This window comes from Diprion similis, chromosome 12 (assembly GCF_021155765.1).
Source record: "Diprion similis isolate iyDipSimi1 chromosome 12, iyDipSimi1.1, whole genome shotgun sequence".
In the NCBI taxonomy this organism is placed as follows: Eukaryota; Metazoa; Arthropoda; class Insecta; order Hymenoptera; family Diprionidae; genus Diprion; species Diprion similis.
Genome location: NC_060116.1, coordinates 17,217,665 through 17,239,969, shown reverse-complemented (window position 1 = coordinate 17,239,969; position 22,305 = coordinate 17,217,665). Strand labels below are relative to the sequence as shown.

At 38.7% G+C, this 22,305-nt stretch overlaps 1 protein-coding gene across 1 annotated transcript in view; it reads left to right on the top strand.

Moving 5' to 3' along the window:
* LOC124413243 (max dimerization protein 1-like) overlaps positions 1-10,985 on the top strand; it is a 121,925-nt gene extending 110,940 nt beyond the window's left edge. Inside the window, exons 6-7 of the mRNA XM_046893701.1 lie at positions 2,712-2,854; positions 3,354-10,985. Coding sequence (XP_046749657.1) covers positions 2,712-2,854 — 143 coding nt within the window. The 3' untranslated portion in view covers positions 3,354-10,985. The remainder of the gene's footprint in view (positions 1-2,711; positions 2,855-3,353) is intronic.
* The last annotated feature ends 11,320 nt before the right edge of the window (positions 10,986-22,305 follow it).

The following is a 22,305-nucleotide window of genomic DNA, read 5'->3' as shown; positions in this document are numbered from 1 at the left end:
TATATTGTACAGTTCAGACCCCTGTACATATCAACTTTAATTTCATTTGTGCATTTACATCAGTCCACAATTCTTATGTCCCGTTTTACTAAATCGTATACACTTTGTCAGTGCATCGTGTCCAATTTTCTTTTATTCGTGAATGAACTTCTTCGAATACGATCTGCAGACATAGACGTTACGTTACGTCCTTATTACAGAATCAAAGTTTCTCCTAAGTGCGGAGACGTTTTTCGCCTTAATTTCCGTACAGTTACCTGTCACGTTTTGACGATCGCTGCCAGGCTTGCAGCAGCGGCAGCAGCAGCAGCAGCAGTAACCACAGCCCGATGCCAGAATATTTTTAACGTGTACAGAAATTTTATTATTTTTAGCCCGTGACACAGTTACCTATTTGTTTCATTCCGCGACTAACGTAGTAACTGTTGGTATAGCATTTCCCTGCTCAAACGATGTTTTCTTACCCACGCATTGTGAATTCTCCACGGCACTCACCGCGCTTGCGGACCGACAATTTCAGCTCGCCTCTTTCTCAGCATTTTTCTAATCATCGTCGCCATCATCATTATCACATATATATATATATATATTTTTTTTTTTCGGAGTTCGGGCGGACAATGGTCGTATTTTAAGTAAAGCTCAGCTCCTTGCCCTGTAGCTTGAAGATGAGGAAAAAATACGTAGAATATCTCGCCTGTTTCGTAGCTGTATAGGACGTAATGCCGCAAAATTCCCCGTCCGCGGTAGCTACCGAGTTTACATAATTAAAAAATTTGCGTAATCCATTGGCAGCAACTTGTTAAAACGAACAAACAACTGAACCGCTTAGAGAATTGGCGGCGCGGACGCCACAGCGGTTGAAAAGGTCGGTCGACGAGAAAGAGAGAAGTTCGTTACGCAAGTATAAAACCTCTGCTCTGAAGTCTTTCGGTCTCTCTTCTCCCTTCCCCGTTTATTATACACGTATTTTATATACATATGTATTTCTGTACAACTTTCGAAGAAAGATGGAAGTTTTGGTCCACTCTATCGTTGCAAGACTTTCTTCTCCTTCTCCTCGAGATTAAACAAAATAAAAAATACAAAAAAAAAAAAAAAAAAAGAACGACGAGTACCACGACCACTCCTTCAACCCGAAGAATTGTAAGCCTCAAATCCCCCGATCCTACGCCCCGTCGAACCAGAAGTTGATTAATTAACGGGAAACTCCACGTACCTTTCGTGTATAGTATGCTTTACATATAAAGCCAACAAATGGTAAACGGCAAGTGGAAAATTTGAAAAGGTCTTGATCCCTGAACGCTGTCTGCAAAAAATATTACATTCATACATCGGGTAATAAATCGCTGTATTTATAACATTATGATCTGGAGTGAACGCTAGCCACCGTTGAATGAGTGGGATTTTTCGAGAAATGGCTTGACGTTTGATAGTAAAACTATCGGCACTGATTTATGATTTTCCCAATGTATCCCTACGAGAAGAGAACTTGACGTTTTTCCGTAATAAAGACAAATTGAAGATACAAAGACCGTAAAAGGAGCAGAAACGGAAAAGAAAAACATGGGGCTTGTTATGTAGGAACGATGAAATATTCTTATTCGCCATTGTGATAAAATTCTTTGCGATATAATTTATGCATGCGAAAAGGCCAATGGAAGAAAGGACGAACGCACACCGCAAGAATCGTCGATGGTAACGAAGAGACGCCGAGGAAAGTTTCCGTCGACGCTTAGACGTGCGACATTCGGCAAAAATAAGATAATAAACCGTCACGGTATGGTATATTTCCGGGGATGAAATTTTCCCGATAAGTTATATATATATACCTACGCGTATCTGGCGCGGTAAGCCTATAACTACATATATGTGAAAAATAAAGTGGAAGAAAGCGACAGGAACGGTGGAGTCATAGACGAAGCGAAAGATAGAGAGAGCCTAGATTTATAGGGGAAAGAAATTTCGGCCGGAAGTAAATTCCCGAAAATCCCCTCTCCTAGCTCCGTTCGCCTCTCGTACGCAAATATAAATCTGATTTTGTCCTGGAGATTGAGGGAGGGAAGCTCGAGGCGCGCAGTGTCCTTTTCACGAAAGCAATTTCCGGCCAACCACGGAGAGAGCTGATGCAGTTCCTTATATTTCTGCGCATTTCCGCATGTGCCATTCTCCGCGAAGGTTTCTGCGTCACACGGGCACCGCTTCCGCAAACTCTTTTCATTTCGCAGCCAGTCCTGCTTTGCTTCACTTACAGACTTCGTCTCTTTACAACTTGTGCTGTGTGTATTGTTGTACACTCGACCCGTATATTTATATGAACTGTTATGAAACCTACGTAAAACTGTAGCGCGGGGAAGTCCCAAAGGAATGCGAATAGACATGCAGCGATCGTTTGTATCGACTATGCATAAAACTCTAGGACACTCGTCTATCTCTTTCTCGCAAAATTGTTACGCCTGTTTACTTGTCTTCGACGGTTTATACTTATAGCTCGGCTTTGGCACTCTTTGCCAAATCTCCATGTACACATTTGCAAAAAGTTTGACGTTCACCGCTGTCGTAGAATAAACTTTGGTAATTTCAGTAGTTGGGTAAATAACATTCCTGAAAAGAAAAAAACCAATTTCACGTTAAATGGTGTTGCATTCGCAAGCAGTTACGCCGCACTTTTACCCGATTCAATCATCCGACGTTTGATATTCTTTATGTTTCAGACGAGGTTGAGGTCGACGTGATCGGCTACACGAGCAACCAGTCGGACACAGATGACCACAGCAGCGTCCAGAGCAGCAGCGACAGCGGCGTCGCCATGTCAACCTCGAGGCTGACCCTCTCTGAAATGATGGACAATCTCTAGGTGAGTTTTCCAGAAGCACGCATGCCGCCTTCTGCAGTAATGGGGCTCCGTAAACGGGGCTTCTGTACTGTTCGGTTTGACCCTTCGCAATTTCCTATCGCTTCTGTAACTCCGTTTCCTGGGTCGACGCGTGGTTTCCTATATGACAGGTGAATCACCCTCCCCCTAAAAAATTAGAAAATCAAACCACGAATATAGCCGGGACGCGCAAGGAATCGATTCGTAAAGAACCAGATATTTCATTGTTTTTATTGCAATATATTGAGAGGCAATGGAGGAAGCTTTATCCAGGGTTGTGAATCCTCTTTATATAGGACCGTGTTTGACAAATTATGTGTATTTAGTTTACGGGAGAGAATTTATTTCCAAATTTTTTAATTCAATTCACTTGGATAAATTGAAGAGTATTTTAAGTCACATTAGATTCTACAGCGTTAACATTAGCATTGTATTTTCCGCTATTTTAACCGTAGTAAATGTATTTGTTCTGGCGTTGCAGATAAAGATTTTCGGAGGTGGCGGGCATAGGAAGGGAGCTTTTGAAAAAGAACCGCATTGAACGAATAGGAAGTTAATAAAATGTACATTGCACGAGGGAGCCGCGAATTCAAGGAAAGAGAAATACTATAAGACGTGTTGAACGGTAAATGAGATGAACAGATAATGCCGAAGAGCTAAGAAGTTTAGAGGAACGGATAATCTATAAATGCCATATTCTCAATGGTAGGAATGATAGCTAAACAGTAAAAGTTGGAAAAATGGAATTGGATAACGCTGAAACGGAAAAGCGAAACACGTTATAATCAAAAGAAAGGCGTCCAAACTTCTTCAAGAATTAAATGACGGTTAAATGATGAAAAAAGCTCCCACTATGCGGATCGTGAGGTGTGACAAGACGAACCCACCTCACCACCAAAATCACCACAATATCACGACTGTTCAGTAGCCCACCATTTCATATAGGACATGTGAATCAAGAATCAGTACCTTATGTAAGTTAAACCTCTGTCAGGGGACAAGCTACAGAAAAGTTGGAGTTGAAATTAAAGTGTCTGCGAGAGGGATGTCGGAGGGAGAGCTGTAAAATGAAGAAGAAGAAAAAATAGTGATGACAAGAGAATGGAAATGGGCCGGATAAGGATAGGCATAGGCATAGGCATAAGGATAAGGATAAGGATAAGGATAAGGATAAGGATAAGGATAAGGATAAGGATAAGGATAAGTCTAAGGATGTGGTTAAGAAGAAGAAGAAAAAGAAGAAGGAGGGGGAAAAGAATAGAATCAGAAGACGAGGAAGAGACAGAGTGAGAAGTACGCCATGAATAAAAGAACGAAGTGCGAATGAAAGAAGCCGCAAATCATGTTGCGACGAAAACGAAACAAAAAATTTTAATTAAAAAAATGAAAATGAAAATTGAACTAAAAATTTTTAAATATGAGAAATACAGACAAGATAGGAATGAAAAGAAGGAAATGAGAAGAAAAAAATGTATGCATTGGTAACCTCTGGCAGAAATGATGTGTAAAGTATTGTCAATAGATATGCCAATGTATAAAATTATTGTACATATTTTTATCGATGTGGTGAAATATTTCACAATGGAAGAAAGGTGGAGATAAAGAGGGAGTTAGACAAAGAGAGATTGATTGATTGGTTGATCGATCGAATGGTTTGAGAGATAGAAAGAGAACCATAGAGAAAGAAAAAGATACGGTTAACAAATTTGACCCACTAAGTGACTAATGTGACTTGGTGAGTAGGGTCGGAAATTAAAAAGTAAAAAAATAGGGAATGAGTTGAGTTATTCATTTTTCTTCCTATATTCGTTTCTTCTGATCATCTTTGAACTCCATTGTCGATTGTCGATTGACTAAATTATTACGTACTCGGACAAGAATAAAAAAATGTAATGAAAATAATTATTAACGAGTCTTGCAAGAAACGATTATAACGAGATGTTATTGTCGCTGTTATTATTATTCCCATTCACATCATTTTCATATTATTGCGATATTTGCTATCGCAATTATTTATCATTATCACCGCCATTATCGCATTATAAAATCGTTCTCGTCATTACTGCGAATACCTCATATTGTTAAACATTTTTATAATGTCTAAGTCTTGCTCGAAGTATTTTACTTTAAACAAACAAAAAGAAAATGAGAATAATCATTCTAATTTATATATTACCGAATTCGCGAGATTATTACGTTGTTTTGATTTTGTGTTTTATTTTATTTTATTTTTTTTCTTTCTAATGAGCGATTATAATCGCATAAGATTAATTTTAGAAATTGATCCAATCGAGGCATATATATTATATACATATACACATTTCGAATAACGAAATATATAACAAAGTATTTCAGCGGACAATTTCTTCTCTTTGTTTATATAATTTAAAAGAGCGTAATTATATTCCTTAGCATGCGATAGGCTAAAGAGATGTGCGACTGAAGGAACAGAGAGTTGGATTGAAAAATATGGAAGACAGGGAGGTACACACGAAATTTGAACTTACGTTGGTTTTAAATCATTTTTATTCCGCGGGATTACTCAAATCTCACAAGTCCCGATCCAAAATAGATTTAACAAAATCGCAATGAATATCGGATTGGCAGTATTATGAGGCGACAACCCTAATCAACTTACCTGCCGCCTAAGCATATCCACGCAATATTCGTGATATTGAAGAATTTTTACTTAATCTGGTCTCATTCCAATGATGAATTTCCGTATGCGATTCATCCGCAGACATCAAGCCTTGTAAACGTATAATATTTTCAATGAAATTACTTCCCTTCATTTTTTCTCGGATACAGCATGAACGGTAGAAAACATAAACATAATTTGCTAGTATCGGCAATTTTTTTTTCTATCGCTTTTCAATCGTCGGCGCGTATCTGCCGTAAATATTTTCCAACGTCAGGTAATCAGTGTAATTTGATACGTTTTATCCCAAGATATATAACTTCCGATAGTAACATTTGTTTTGATTTTTTACTCATACTTTAAACTGGTTCGAAATTTATCGAGAAATCGCGGAAATTCGGATCTAAAAATTTCAGGCGTATTTGTCAGAGAAAAGTAGAAATAAAGGACTTTGACGTTATAAAGATCAATTTCATGGTATATCTGAAAAATATAAAGAGGTGGGGTAAATGAGCGAAATAGAAAAGCGCAAAAAAAAAAAATAAAACCATAGCAAAAATGACAAATAAAAAAGAATTAAATATATGCATCCATTAACCAGAGCCAAGTGGAGTCTAGCATCAAATAATATAAGATGCAAATTAAAGCTTAACATACGAATTCTGGCACCAATGACTTTTTTTTTTAAATAATTCCGGTAAAAATAGAAGAAAAAAAAAGTGAAAAAAAATTTGTGCAATACAGATGTTTATTTGCAATTCTTACGTAAGTAACGGACTGTTGGGTTATTTTAGATTGATATATTGTCAGCCTGCCAGAGTGCCGGTTTCGAAGACTTTCGAAGTTTGACAAGTAACAGTTTGTTAAGGAAAAAATATTCTACTCCACAGTCATTTCACTTCACTTATTAGAATTTTTCGCTTTTTTTTAATGATATTCTAAATGAACAACGTTTTTCCTTACAATTAGTTCCACTCTCAACGACCAAGCGAGTGCAATTTATAAGAAAAAAATTTCCACCTGCAATATCGCGGGATATCTTCTATACCGATTCAAATTGTCGTATGAATAATGAGTTTATGACAGAAACCTACTGTTAGGGCAGTCATACTGGTTACAGCAAGTTATATCGGGACGCGGAATTTTTATTTACAGAAGTTGCAACTCGTCACAATATCGGGGTGTCATTTTATTCACGAGCATGGGTCTATGGTGCGAATAATCAGGTTTCTTTTAATTCCGTTTTCTTATTAGGGCTGTCGAATCTCATCAAATTCTGAATTTCACAAAGAAAAGAAGAATATCACAAGTGAAATATAACAAAAATGAAAGAATTATAAATATATAATAATACTATTGCGATGCAGAGCAGATTGGACAGATACCTTATACATAAGTGCTCATTTTAAAAATGCTCCGTCTGATAATACGGTTCCATAAATTCTGTATAGAAGCAACTGTGAAGGCGCATTATAGAAAACCATAAATATCGTTGAGTCTACCATGAATTAACGATAAAATCAAGGAAAAGTAAATCAACATCACACTAATACACAAACACAGACGCAAACACACAACATATATGTAGACGCAATCCACAAAAAGAATAGAATTGAAAAATAGAAGTGAACGGAGGAAAATACAACCCAATCATAGAAAAAAGCTACGAAGAAAATCCAAAAAAAGTTGAAAAAAAAATAATACACATGAAATGAATATATAATTGAATGAAATCACGACAGACGGAAGGGAAAAAGAATAATAATATTAGAGTAAAAATAATAAGTAGTATGATAAATAAACAAATAATAATAAATGTCTAAACGAATAATTACCTATAATACAGATGCACCTTATCAGTTTTTTGGTCCATTCGTCGGTGTATATCTTTTTGTTTCGAATACACATTAATACCAATATTACTGTAGTAGCGAGAGATGTGTGTACTATTAGGGGAGCGCATTCGCCTGGCGTAACTATACATATATAATGTATGTAATTATAAATGTATTATAAAAAGTCTTTGTTTAAGAGACCACGCCATGCCTACCTATGCTAATAATTAAATAAGAGATTACATCACAGGACTAAGTACAAAGTAATGTAATTTCCTTGCAGTAACTGTGATGGAGAATCAAATATTTACTGTTAAACGAATCACATTTATGTCATACTTGTATAATCTATAAATGTAGAATTACAGTAAATTACTGCTCACCAAGGGGAAGAAGAAGATGTAGGGAAAGGGGGAAGGACGAGGGGGGGGGGGGAGAGGATAGGAAAACGACGAAGTAACTGGCATCTCAAAAAAGATTACGTGGATTCAAATGAGAATTGAGTTTCTTTGGTGACCAGTATGTAATCACTGTTCTCGGTATGAATAATGTGAAATTGTTTAAAAGATCTCAGGCCAGTCTGCTCCCCCGAAAATGTGATACTAAAATTAAACTCTTCTGGAAGTTGCTTAAACGACGTGTAGGTGCACGGGTACAAAAAATACGTGAAAGTATAAGAGAGCAGAGCGAATTTACGAACGATTGGCGGCGAGTACAACCGTACAAGTTACACGACACCAAAAACGTATGATTTTATACAGTGCTGGTGCGTAGAACGAAAGGAAAAGAAACATTGATAACAATAATAAAAAATAAAAAAAAAGTCTTACAAACATACGAAAACAAATGGAAACGTCAAACTCCAGCCGTTAGTATAATAAATAAGGTGTAATCAGAGTACGCAATATTGGTTACTGCAAAGGATCGACGTGTCAAACAATTGTCGATTAACAATCTAAATAATTTATTCACAAAAATCGAATGGTTGAAATATATTGTATAACAATTATTATAAGATATATCAAATTGGATATAATCCAGCAACAACAAACAACAGATATGACGTAGGGATAGGTACAAGAATTGTACTAACGAAAAGTAAAGAAGTAAATGAATAAAAGTTTCAGAATTATTGATAATAATCGGTCCATTTAACGTGTAATCTAGAGACAAGTTTTGGCACCTGGATCTTCACGAGCAACGCGGCCCAGTTTAATATTTAAGGAATTCTAAGTAATATTTCATTGGTAATAGAAAGGAAAACGGAAAACCGGAGAAAAAAAACACAAAAAAATTAATGAAACGAAAATGAAAACAAAAAAATAAATAAATAAATTAATTAAAAAAAACTATGAAATACAAATATGAAATAATTATAACATTAATGATAATGAAAAATGGGTGTTATTTTTAGATGTCTATTAGATTATCAGAACCAGAATTAATGAAAACTAAGTATAAAAATGAATTTAAACAAAAGGAAAAATGCGGAAAAAAAACGAAAAACCTACTACTACTATTACTACTACTACTATTACTACTGCTACTACTCCTACTACTACTACCACTACTACGACTACTACTACTACTACTACCTACTACTACTACTACTACTACTACTCGTACTAAAAAAAAAGCATTAACTTAGTTGATGCAGGTCGATGTAAATGTAACGCGTGTAAAGTGTAATAAGGTCTCAGCTCATATTATGTAATTGTCAATTATGCGAAATATGCAACACGCAGCTCCGAGAAAATTGCATCTGTTCTTTTCATTACTTTTTTTGACGTAAACCTTAACATCTGATTATAAATTTTTGGTATTGGCAACTCAAAAAAAAGGGAATCACATCACTTGAATTATATAAGTGTACGATTGATTTATTTGAATTTTAAACTTGAGTATATTATTCTGCGTGCACACAAACCTTTGATCCGTTTCACAACAGACGATTATAAAAGTGCATAACGTAATCGACGGTTGAAATGTGACCTCATTGCACTATAATAAAGCTGCGAAGAAAGATGAAAGAAATATCAATAACGCGATACTTGAAAATTATTTAAAAAAAGAAGAGAAAGAATGTTAGTATGATCTTAGAATCGTTATGGTTTCCACCGCTTGGTAAGGTTCTGTTTTTTTTTGGTCTAGTTTTTCATTTATTTATCACGATTACTTATCTTTCACCGTTTACGTTTCATTTTCCTCGAAACAATTTGCTGCTTTCACTGTTAGATAAGTAGTGTATGCATATATATATATACATACTGTATATGTGAATGTATATGTGTATACATACTGTAAAATGAATGAATATGATGTAATATGAAAGAATGAATAATAGGAGTAAATGTTTCAGCCCTCACAGTGTCGCCCGGTATTATTTATCATGACGATGGATGAATTACGGTGAAGTAGATTTCGAAGCAATTGCAGAACAAAAATTTCTAGAAAAAGCTTTCGCTCGGTATACGGAAATTAATTTTCATCCTGTTGCGACATTGATTGCAACCTAGTAATTCGAATGTTGAGTCCACTTGAAAACCGATTCTGTTGTTGTTTCACGTCAATTACCCAATGTCACAGGCAAAATGGTGATACTCCTTCAGAGTAAAGAGCGGTCCTTTGCTCGGTTGTTGTTGAGCCATGCCACTGAATAAAAGCTTCGAAATCGGCGAACAGCGTATGTGCATCTACGTCGTGGGAACAAAACTGTGTAATTAAAGTATATATAATGAAAAGATATGGGCAGAGGTAAGAGGGACACCTAGGGGATGAAACAGTTAATGTCCGTACTATGGCGAAGAACGGTGAAGGGGAAATGCCGTTATAACAGGCAGAATAAGTAAAAATTAGAAGTATAGATAATCGAACATCACCGGCTTCTGAGCCACTAAGAGCATTTAATCAATAGTAGAGAATGCTTAGTGAAAATTGAACAAAAAGAGAAAATGAGGATGAAAATTTTTAAAATTAATAAAACGAATGAAATTTGAAGAGAAAAATATAATGATAATAATAATATCCACGTTTGTAAAGATAAAACATTGTAATTCTACTATTTAAGAGGTGAAAATTACGTTATTGTGTAATATTATATGAGCGAAGGTGAAAAACATTATATTATACATATAATATAGGTGTGTTAATAATATGGAGTACGCCTCAGATTCAAAACTACATACGCCAAGGTACCAATTATTTATAAAATTAATATTCGATGTATGAATACTATCTATGAATGATATTCGATTGAACGATAATCAGTCGAACCAACAACAGCTGTTAACGATTGATAGAAAGAAAAAAATTCATACAGTTGGCTGTATGAAATATTATTAATATTATTATAATCATTATTAACTAATGAGGTAAGAAAAATAGAGAAACGAAACCACAAAAAAGAAAATTATTATTATGATTATTAGTTTATTATTATTATCATCATCATTATCGTCATTATTGCTATTATTATTAAAATTATTATTATTATTATTATTATTATTATTATTATCATTATTATTATTGTACATATTAATTGTAACTATTCACGATGCATCGTTTTGTTCTCATTATTTTCTCGATTCTACAAAAAATAAAATTGTGTATTATTGAAAAAAAACATGAAACGCGTACTTTCTTTTCCTATTCGTATTATCGTCCATACCTCTATAACAGTACAACATTTCTTTGCAATCAAATCGGATTAATCGTGTATCAGTATACGTACAATTTCAACGTAGTTTTAGAAGCAGAATCAGTTTTGTCACGTCTAGAGATGCGAAATTTGAAAATGACAGGATGAGAGTCAATGGAATGAGAGTTTGATTTGTGCCATGATTCCGCCACCTGCAAGGTCTGAATATATTTTATGGAAATAAAAAAGATGTAGGAGAAAAAAAAACTTTGTCATCAGTTCTGTTATGAGAAAAACGAAAGAATACCTGAATCTTTCACATTTGTGCGACTTTCGGAAAATGGTTGAATGAGAATTCTGCGACGCTATCAGCATGTATATTTTGCATCGGATCAATTTCCGCGTTGACTAAAGATGTATCTAGACGAATAAGGCCTTACTTTGTTGCTCATTTTCGGAGCCGAAAATTTCTCGTTTCGGAATCGATTTGTATGACCATCTCTAGAGTAATTCGACCCCCAGGAACTCAGAAAACACATCAAATGGAGCGTCGGACCAGCAGCAAAGAAATGACGAAGGAAATCATTAGTTTTTCGGCCGTAACTTTTCAGATATCGCTCGCAGCGTATTGGGACTGCGCTCATTCGATTCCTCTCGCAAAATTACGTCAGGATAGGTCATGCAAAAGTCAATTGCAGCACTCTCCAAAATCGTCGAAATTTTCGCCAAAAATCCAAAGGGGTAGGCCTTACTTTTTTGCTCATTTTCGGAGCCGAAAATTTCTCGTCTCGGGATCGATTTGTATGACCATCTCTAGAGTAATTCGACCCTCAGGAACTCAGAAAACACATCAAAAAGAGCGTAGGAACAGCAGCAAAGAAATGACGACGAAAATCATGAGTTTTTCGGCCGTAACTTTTCAGATATCGCTCGCAGCGTATTGGGACTGCGCTCATTCGATTCCTCTCGCAAAATTACGTCGGAATAGGGCATGCAAAAGTCGATTGCAGCACTTTCCAAAATCGTCGAAATTTTCGCCAAAAATCCAAAGGGGTAAGCCTTACTTTTTTGGTCATTTTCAGAGCCGAAAATTTCTCGTCTCGGAATCGATTTGTATGACCATCTCTAGAGTAATTCGACCCCCAGGAACTCAGAAAACACATCAAAAAGAGCGTAGGAACAGCAGCAAAGAAATGACGACGAAAATCATGAGTTTTTCGGCAGTAACTTTTCAGATATCGCTCGCAGCGTATTGGGACTGCGCTCATTCGATTCCTCTCGCAAAATTACGTCGGAATAGGGCATGCAAAAGTCAATTGCAGCACTTCCCAAAATCGTCGAAATTTTCGCCAAAAATCCAAAGGGGTAAGCCTTACTTTTTTGCTCATTTTCGGAGCCGAAAATTTCTCGTCTCGGAATCGATTCGTATGACCATCTCTAGAGTAATTCGACTCCCAGGAACTCAGAAAACACATCAAAAAGAGCGTAGCACCAGCAGCAGAGTAATTACGACGAAAATCATGAGTTTTTCGGCCGTAACTTTTCAGATATCGCTCGCAGCGTATTGGGACTGCGCTCATTCGATTCCTCTCGCAAAATTACGTCGGAATAGGGCATGCAAAAGTCAATTGCAGCACTTTCCGAAATCGTCGAAATTTTCGCCAAAAATCCAAAGGGGTAAGCCTTACTTTTTTGCTCATTTTCGGAGCCGAAAATTTCTCGTCTCGGAATCGATTTGTATGACCATCTCTAGAGTAATTCGACCCCCAGGAACTCAGAAAACACATCAAAAAGAGCGTAGCACCAGCAGCAAAGAAATTACGACGAAAATCATGAGTTTTTCGGCCGTAACTTTTCAGATATCGCTCGCAGCGTATTGGGACTGCGCTCATTCGATTCCTCTCGCAAAATTACGTCGGAATAGGGCATGCAAAAGTCAATTGCAGCACTTTCCGAAATCGTCGAAATTTTCGCCAAAAATCCAAAGGGGTAAGCCTTACTTTTTTGCTCATTTTCGGAGCCGAAAATTTCTCGTCTCGGAATCGATTTGTATGACCTTCTCTAGAGTAATTCAACCCCCAGGAACTCAGAAAACACATCAAAAAGAGCGTAGGAACAGCAGCAAAGAAATGACGACGAAAATCATGAGTTTTTCGGCCGTAACTTTTCAGATATCGCTCGCAGCGTATTGGGACTGCGCTCATTCGATTCCTCTCGCAAAATTACGTCGGAACAGGGCATGCAAAAGTCAATTGCAGCACTTTCCGAAATCGTCGAAATTTTCGCCAAAAATCCAAAGGGGTAAGCCTTACTTTTTTGCTCATTTTCGGAGCCGAAAATTTCTCGTCTCGGAATCGATTCGTATGACCATCTCTAGAGTAATTCGACTCCCAGGAACTCAGAAAACACATCAAAAAGAGCGTAGCACCAGCAGCAGAGAAATTACGACGAAAATCATGAGTTTGTCGGCCGTAACTTTTCAGATATCGCTCGCAGCGTATTGGGACTGCGCTCATTCGATTCCTCTCGCAAAATTACGTCGGAATAGGGCATGCAAAAGTCAATTGCAGCACTTTCCGAAATCGTCGAAATTTTCGCCAAAAATCCAAAGGGGTAAGCCTTACTTTTTTGCTCATTTTCGGAGCCGAAAATTTCTCGTCTCGGAATCGATTTGTATGACCATCTCTAGTGTAATTCGACCCCCAGGAACTCAGAAAACACATCAAAAAGAGCGTAGGACCAGCAGCAAAGAAATGACGACGAAAATCATGAGTTTTTCGGCCGTAACTTTTCAGATATCGCTCGCAGCGTATTGGGACTGCGCTCATTCGATTCCTCTCGCAAAATTACGTCGGAACAGGGCATGCAAAAGTCAATTGCAGCACTTTCCAAAATCGTCGAAATTTTCGCCAAAAATCCAAAGGGGTAAGCCTTACTTTTTTGCTCATTTTCGAAGCCGAAAATTTCTCGTCTCGGAATCGATTTGTATGACCATCTCTAGAGTAATTCGACCCCCAGGAACTCAGAAAACACATCAAAAAGAGCGTAGGAACAGCAGCAAAGAAATGACGACGAAAATCATGAGTTTTTCGGCAGTAACTTTTCAGATATCGCTCGCAGCGTATTGGGACTGCGCTCATTCGATTCCTCTCGCAAAATTACGTCGGAATAGGGCATGCAAAAGTCAATTGCAGCACTTCCCAAAATCGTCGAAATTTTCGCCAAAAATCCAAAGGGGTAAGCCTTACTTTTTTGCTCATTTTCGGAGCCGAAAATTTCTCGTCTCGGAATCGATTCGTATGACCATCTCTAGAGTAATTCGACTCCCAGGAACTCAGAAAACACATCAAAAAGAGCGTAGCACCAGCAGCAGAGAAATTACGACGAAAATCATGAGTTTTTCGGCCGTAACTTTTCAGATATCGCTCGCAGCGTATTGGGACTGCGCTCATTCGATTCCTCTCGCAAAATTACGTCGGAATAGGGCATGCAAAAGTCAATTGCAGCACTTTCCGAAATCGTCGAAATTTTCGCCAAAAATCCAAAGGGGTAAGCCTTACTTTTTTGCTCATTTTCGGAGCCGAAAATTTCTCGTCTCGGAATCGATTTGTATGACCATCTCTAGTGTAATTCGACCCCCAGGAACTCAGAAAACACATCAAAAAGAGCGTAGGACCAGCAGCAAAGAAATGACGACGAAAATCATGAGTTTTTCGGCCGTAACTTTTCAGATATCGCTCGCAGCGTATTGGGACTGCGCTCATTCGATTCCTCTCGCAAAATTACGTCGGAACAGGGCATGCAAAAGTCAATTGCAGCACTTTCCAAAATCGTCGAAATTTTCGCCAAAAATCCAAAGGGGTAAGCCTTACTTTTTTGCTCATTTTCGAAGCCGAAAATTTCTCGTCTCGGAATCGATTTGTATGACCATCTCTAGAGTAATTCGACCCCCAGGAACTCAGAAAACACATCAAAAAGAGCGTAGGAACAGCAGCAAAGAAATGACGACGAAAATCATGAGTTTTTCGGCAGTAACTTTTCAGATATCGCTCGCAGCGTATTGGGACTGCGCTCATTCGATTCCTCTCGCAAAATTACGTCGGAATAGGGCATGCAAAAGTCAATTGCAGCACTTCCCAAAATCGTCGAAATTTTCGCCAAAAATCCAAAGGGGTAAGCCTTACTTTTTTGCTCATTTTCGGAGCCGAAAATTTCTCGTCTCGGAATCGATTCGTATGACCATCTCTAGAGTAATTCGACTCCCAGGAACTCAGAAAACACATCAAAAAGAGCGTAGCACCAGCAGCAGAGAAATTACGACGAAAATCATGAGTTTTTCGGCCGTAACTTTTCAGATATCGCTCGCAGCGTATTGGGACTGCGCTCATTCGATTCCTCTCGCAAAATTACGTCGGAATAGGGCATGCAAAAGTCAATTGCAGCACTTTCCGAAATCGTCGAAATTTTCGCCAAAAATCCAAAGGGGTAAGCCTTACTTTTTTGCTCATTTTCGGAGCCGAAAATTTCTCGTCTCGGAATCGATTCGTATGACCATCTCTAGAGTAATTCGACTCCCAGGAACTCAGAAAACACATCAAAAAGAGCGTAGCACCAGCAGCAGAGTAATTACGACGAAAATCATGAGTTTTTCGGCCGTAACTTTTCAGATATCGCTCGCAGCGTATTGGGACTGCGCTCATTCGATTCCTCTCGCAAAATTACGTCGGAATAGGGCATGCAAAAGTCAATTGCAGCACTTTCCGAAATCGTCGAAATTTTCGCCAAAAATCCAAAGGGGTAAGCCTTACTTTTTTGCTCATTTTCGGAGCCGAAAATTTCTCGTCTCGGAATCGATTTGTATGACCATCTCTAGAGTAATTCGACCCCCAGGAACTCAGAAAACACATCAAAAAGAGCGTAGGACCAGCAGCAAAGAAATGACGACGAAAATCATGAGTTTTTCGGCCGTAACTTTTCAGATATCGCTCGCAGCGTATTGGGACTGCACTCATTCGATTCCTTCCGCAAAATTACGTCGGAATAGGGCATGCAAAAGTCAATTGCAGCACTTTCCGAAATCGTCGAAATTTTCGCCAAAAATCCAAAGGGGTAAGCCTTACTTTTTTGCTCATTTTCGGAGCCGAAAATTTCTCGTCTCGGAATCGATTCGTATGACCATCTCTAGAGTAATTCGACTCCCAGGAACTCAGAAAACACATCAAAAAGAGCGTAGCACCAGCAGCAAAGAAATTACGACGAAAATCATGAGTTTTTCGGCCGTAACTTTTCAGATATCGCTCGCAGCGTATTGGGACTGCGCTCATTCGATTCCTCTCGCAAAATTACGTCGGAATAGGGCATGCAAAAGTCAATTGCAGCACTTTCCGAAATCGTCGAAATTTTCGCCAAAAATCCAAAGGGGTAAGCCTTACTTTTTTGCTCATTTTCGGAGCCGAAAATTTCTCGTCTCGGAATCGATTTGTATGACCTTCTCTAGAGTAATTCAACCCCCAGGAACTCAGAAAACACATCAAAAAGAGCGTAGGAACAGCAGCAAAGAAATGACGACGAAAATCATGAGTTTTTCGGCCGTAACTTTTCAGATATCGCTCGCAGCGTATTGGGACTGCGCTCATTCGATTCCTCTCGCAAAATTACGTCGGAACAGGGCATGCAAAAGTCAATTGCAGCACTTTCCGAAATCGTCGAAATTTTCGCCAAAAATCCAAAGGGGTAAGCCTTACTTTTTTGCTCATTTTCGGAGCCGAAAATTTCTCGTCTCGGAATCGATTCGTATGACCATCTCTAGAGTAATTCGACTCCCAGGAACTCAGAAAACACATCAAAAAGAGCGTAGCACCAGCAGCAGAGAAATTACGACGAAAATCATGAGTTTTTCGGCCGTAACTTTTCAGATATCGCTCGCAGCGTATTGGGACTGCGCTCATTCGATTCCTCTCGCAAAATTACGTCGGAATAGGGCATGCAAAAGTCAATTGCAGCACTTTCCGAAATCGTCGAAATTTTCGCCAAAAATCCAAAGGGGTAAGCCTTACTTTTTTGCTCATTTTCGGAGCCGAAAATTTCTCGTCTCGGAATCGATTTGTATGACCATCTCTAGTGTAATTCGACCCCCAGGAACTCAGAAAACACATCAAAAAGAGCGTAGGACCAGCAGCAAAGAAATGACGACGAAAATCATGAGTTTTTCGGCCGTAACTTTTCAGATATCGCTCGCAGCGTATTGGGACTGCGCTCATTCGATTCCTCTCGCAAAATTACGTCGGAACAGGGCATGCAAAAGTCAATTGCAGCACTTTCCAAAATCGTCGAAATTTTCGCCAAAAATCCAAAGGGGTAAGCCTTACTTTTTTGCTCATTTTCGAAGCCGAAAATTTCTCGTCTCGGAATCGATTTGTATGACCATCTCTAGAGTAATTCGACCCCCAGGAACTCAGAAAACACATCAAAAAGAGCGTAGGAACAGCAGCAAAGAAATGACGACGAAAATCATGAGTTTTTCGGCAGTAACTTTTCAGATATCGCTCGCAGCGTATTGGGACTGCGCTCATTCGATTCCTCTCGCAAAATTACGTCGGAATAGGGCATGCAAAAGTCAATTGCAGCACTTCCCAAAATCGTCGAAATTTTCGCCAAAAATCCAAAGGGGTAAGCCTTACTTTTTTGCTCATTTTCGGAGCCGAAAATTTCTCGTCTCGGAATCGATTCGTATGACCATCTCTAGAGTAATTCGACTCCCAGGAACTCAGAAAACACATCACAAAGAGCGTAGCACCAGCAGCAGAGAAATTACGACGAAAATCATGAGTTTTTCGGCCGTAACTTTTCAGATATCGCTCGCAGCGTATTGGGACTGCGCTCATTCGATTCCTCTCGCAAAATTACGTCGGAATAGGGCATGCAAAAGTCAATTGCAGCACTTTCCGAAATCGTCGAAATTTTCGCCAAAAATCCAAAGGGGTAAGCCTTACTTTTTTGCTCATTTTCGGAGCCGAAAATTTCTCGTCTCGGAATCGATTTGTATGACCATCTCTAGAGTAATTCGACCCCCAGGAACTCAGAAAACACATCAAAAAGAGCGTAGGACCAGCAGCAAAGAAATGACGACGAAAATCATGAGTTTTTCGGCCGTAACTTTTCAGATATCGCTCGCAGCGTATTGGGACTGCGCTCATTCGATTCCTTCCGCAAAATTACGTCGGAATAGGGCATGCAAAAGTCAATTGCAGCACTTTCCGAAATCGTCGAAATTTTCGCCAAAAATCCAAAGGGGTAAGCCTTACTTTTTTGCTCATTTTCGGAGCCGAAAATTTCTCGTCTCGGAATCGATTCGTATGACCATCTCTAGAGTAATTCGACTCCCAGGAACTCAGAAAACACATCAAAAAGAGCGTAGCACCAGCAGCAAAGAAATTACGACGAAAATCATGAGTTTTTCGGCCGTAACTTTTCAGATATCGCTCGCAGCGTATTGGGACTGCGCTCATTCGATTCCTCTCGCAAAATTACGTCGGAATAGGGCATGCAAAAGTCAATTGCAGCACTTCCCAAAATCGTCGAAATTTTCGCCAAAAATCCAAAGGGGTAAGCCTTACTTTTTTGCTCATTTTTGGAGCCGAAAATTTCTCGTCTCGGAATCGATTCGTATGACCATCTCTAGAGTAATTCGACTCCCAGGAACTCAGAAAACACATCAAAAAGAGCGTAGCACCAGCAGCAGAGAAATTACGACGAAAATCATGAGTTTTTTGGCCGTAACTTTTCAGATATCGCTCGCAGCGTATTGGGACTGCGCTCATTCGATTCCTCTCGCAAAATTACGTCGGAATAGGGCATGCAAAAGTCAATTGCAGCACTTTCCGAAATCGTCGAAATTTTCGCCAAAAATCCAAAGGGGTAAGCCTTACTTTTTTGCTCATTTTCGGAGCCGAAAATTTCTCGTCTCGGAATCGATTTGTATGACCATCTCTAGAGTAATTCGACCCCCAGGAACTCAGAAAACACATCAAAAAGAGCGTAGGACCAGCAGCAAAGAAATGACGACGAAAATCATGAGTTTTTCGGCCGTAACTTTTCAGATATCGCTCGCAGCGTATTGGGACTGCGCTCATTCGATTCCTTCCGCAAAATTACGTCGGAATAGGGCATGCAAAAGTCAATTGCAGCACTTTCCGAAATCGTCGTAATTTTCGCCAAAAATCCAAAGGGGTAAGCCTTACTTTTTTGCTCATTTTCGGAGCCGAAAATTTCTCGTCTCGGAATCGATTCGTATGACCATCTCTAGAGTAATTCGACTCCCAGGAACTCAGAAAACACATCAAAAAGAGCGTAGCACCAGCAGCAAAGAAATTACGACGAAAATCATGAGTTTTTCGGCCGTAACTTTTCAGATATCGCTCGCAGCGTATTGGGACTGCGCTCATTCGATTCCTTCCGCAAAATTACGTCGGAATAGGGCATGCAAAAGTCAATTGCAGCACTTTCCGAAATCGTCGAAATTTTCGCCAAAAATCCAAAGGGGTAAGCCTTACTTTTTTGCTCATTTTCGGAGCCGAAAATTTCTCGTCTCGGAATCGATTTGTATGACCTTCTTTAGAGTAATTCAACCCCCAGGAACTCAGAAAACACATCAAAAAGAGCGTAGGAACAGCAGCAAAGAAATGACGACGAAAATCATGAGTTTTTCGGCCGTAACTTTTCAGATATCGCTCGCAGCGTATTGGGACTGCGCTCATTCGATTCCTCTCGCAAAATTACGTCGGAACAGGGCATGCAAAAGTCAATTGCAGCACTTTCCAAAATCGTCGAAATTTTCGCCAAAAATCCAAAGGGGTAAGCCTTACTTTTTTGCTCATTTTCGAAGCCGAAAATTTCTCGTCTCGGAATCGATTTGTATGACCATCTCTAGAGTAATTCGACCCCCAGGAACTCAGAAAACACATCAAAAAGAGCGTAGGAACAGCAGCAAAGAAATGACGACGAAAATCATGAGTTTTTCGGCAGTAACTTTTCAGATATCGCTCGCAGCGTATTGGGACTGCGCTCATTCGATTCCTCTCGCAAAATTACGTCGGAATAGGGCATGCAAAAGTCAATTGCAGCACTTTCCGAAATCGTCGAAATTTTCGCCAAAAATCCAAAGGGGTAAGCCTTACTTTTTTGCTCATTTTCGGAGCCGAAAATTTCTCGTCTCGGAATCGATTTGTATGACCATCTCTAGAGTAATTCGACCCCCAGGAACTCAGAAAACACATCAAAAAGAGCGTAGGAACAGCAGCAAAGAAATGACGACGAAAATCATGAGTTTTTCGGCCGTAACTTTTCAGATATCGCTCGCAGCGTATTGGGACTGCGCCTATTCGATTTTTCCCGCAAAATCACGTTGGAATAGTGCCTCACAGAAATAATTGCAGCACTTTTTAAAATCACCGAAATTTTATATAGTCATGCTTAATTTCAGACCAAAGAACTTCCGTTCCGGAATCGATTTGTTCATTCCTTTCAGACGAATTGTCTCTCCAGGATGCGAACAAGACTACCAGAACAATAAAAGTCGAACAGCCGAGGAAGTAGAAATGAAATCCGGACAAAATAGAGTCTTTATTTATGATAATTCGGGTTGCATGAAATAGTGACACGTTACTATCATACAACATGTCTGGTATTCCGCAGAAGTGTGTCGCGCTTTCACGCAGGCCAAAACAAGAGCCTACTTTGAAAACTATGATAATATAATAACCAAAGACATCTTGTGAAATGTTCAATTAAGTTTTTTCTTCGTCCCTGCCTTTCTTTCTCATTGTCTGTATCAACTTGTCAAGTTGCGATGTATTGACCCCCAAACACTAGCACTAGGGTCAAGACATTATGAACACACTTTACTGGACTGCGTTCGAAACCATGTGGCTATGATTACTTTAATTTTTCTCCCCGCCTCTGTGAAAATTCTTTGCAGATTTTACGTATCTCGAAAAAAAATTTCAATTCGTGTTTGAATCGATAACAGACCGCGCGCAATTGATTTCTTTTCTGAAACTATACCCCTGTAGTGTATCGCAGAAACGATACTAGCATTATGCAAAGGTGTCAAAATTTCTACCAAAAATCCAAGGTGGCCAGCCTCACTTTGTTCGGCAGAAAATTTTTACGCTCAAATTATTTACGCTGGGAATAGACTGTCGGACAAAGACTCAGTATCAAAGGGAAAAACTAGTTTAAAATGACATAAATAATCTGTATTTAATGCTTCAGAAAACACGTTTTACGGCATACAAAATTCTCTCAGTTTCTCAATTTCACAATGAGGACGGTACGTGACCAACGTTATGCACGGGATAGTTGTCGGTCACGATGAACTTCTTTTATCGGTGTGGCCAGTGGCCATTTGGTTGATACTACGTGAAACTGCTAAAACCCTCAAACCCGCCCAGACCCAGTGAACTGTCACGAAAAATAACTCAGGGATGTGAGTCCTTATACATATAAATCTTTATAACTTCACTCAACGATTTCGGTATTCTTTCAACTGTTGAAAATCTGTAAGGCATTGAACTAGCGTTTAAAAGTTTAAAAAAAAATTATAGGTATGGTTTGGGGAAAGACGAAATGATGGTTTTCATTTTAAAATAACGGAAATATATTAATATATATATATAATATATTCATTCCTACATAAAACGACATGTACATCACCCAGAATTGAATCTCGTTACATACGTAAAAGGAATTGGCATATTTTTCTACACTATACGTACTTATCGGTATGTAGTTCCATTTAAAAGTCATTTGACCAGTCTGCATGGTAAATAATTCGCTTAGCGAGTCACATTATCAGTGCAACTAGACGCTTCGAGAGATAGTGTGTAATTTACTCTGATATACGTTGCAGCGTGATTTATAAAATACAATATATTTCTCAGTTCCACACACTATTACTTTTTAGTTTTAGCATAATGCGCGGAAAAAGCGAAGGTTTGAATATCTTGAACTCGAACATATAATTATTATTTTTCTAATTTCTTTCTACCTTTTACACTTTGTGCAACGTTTTTACCCGTATTAAGCAAAATCTAACCATACACAAAAGAGGCCTTCAATTTCACTTCAGGTTTCATTCTCAGTTGAATCGACGATCAACTTTTATTCATACAATATTCAATTCCGCGGTATAATATTTTTAGGGGGCGCGTCAATATTGCATTTTTTTCAAAACCGCGTTGAAAATTCATTAATTCAAGAGCACTAGAAATTACGAGCGACTGTCTGGATTATTGTGACTTACTCAGAGGTTCAGTGCTTCGTA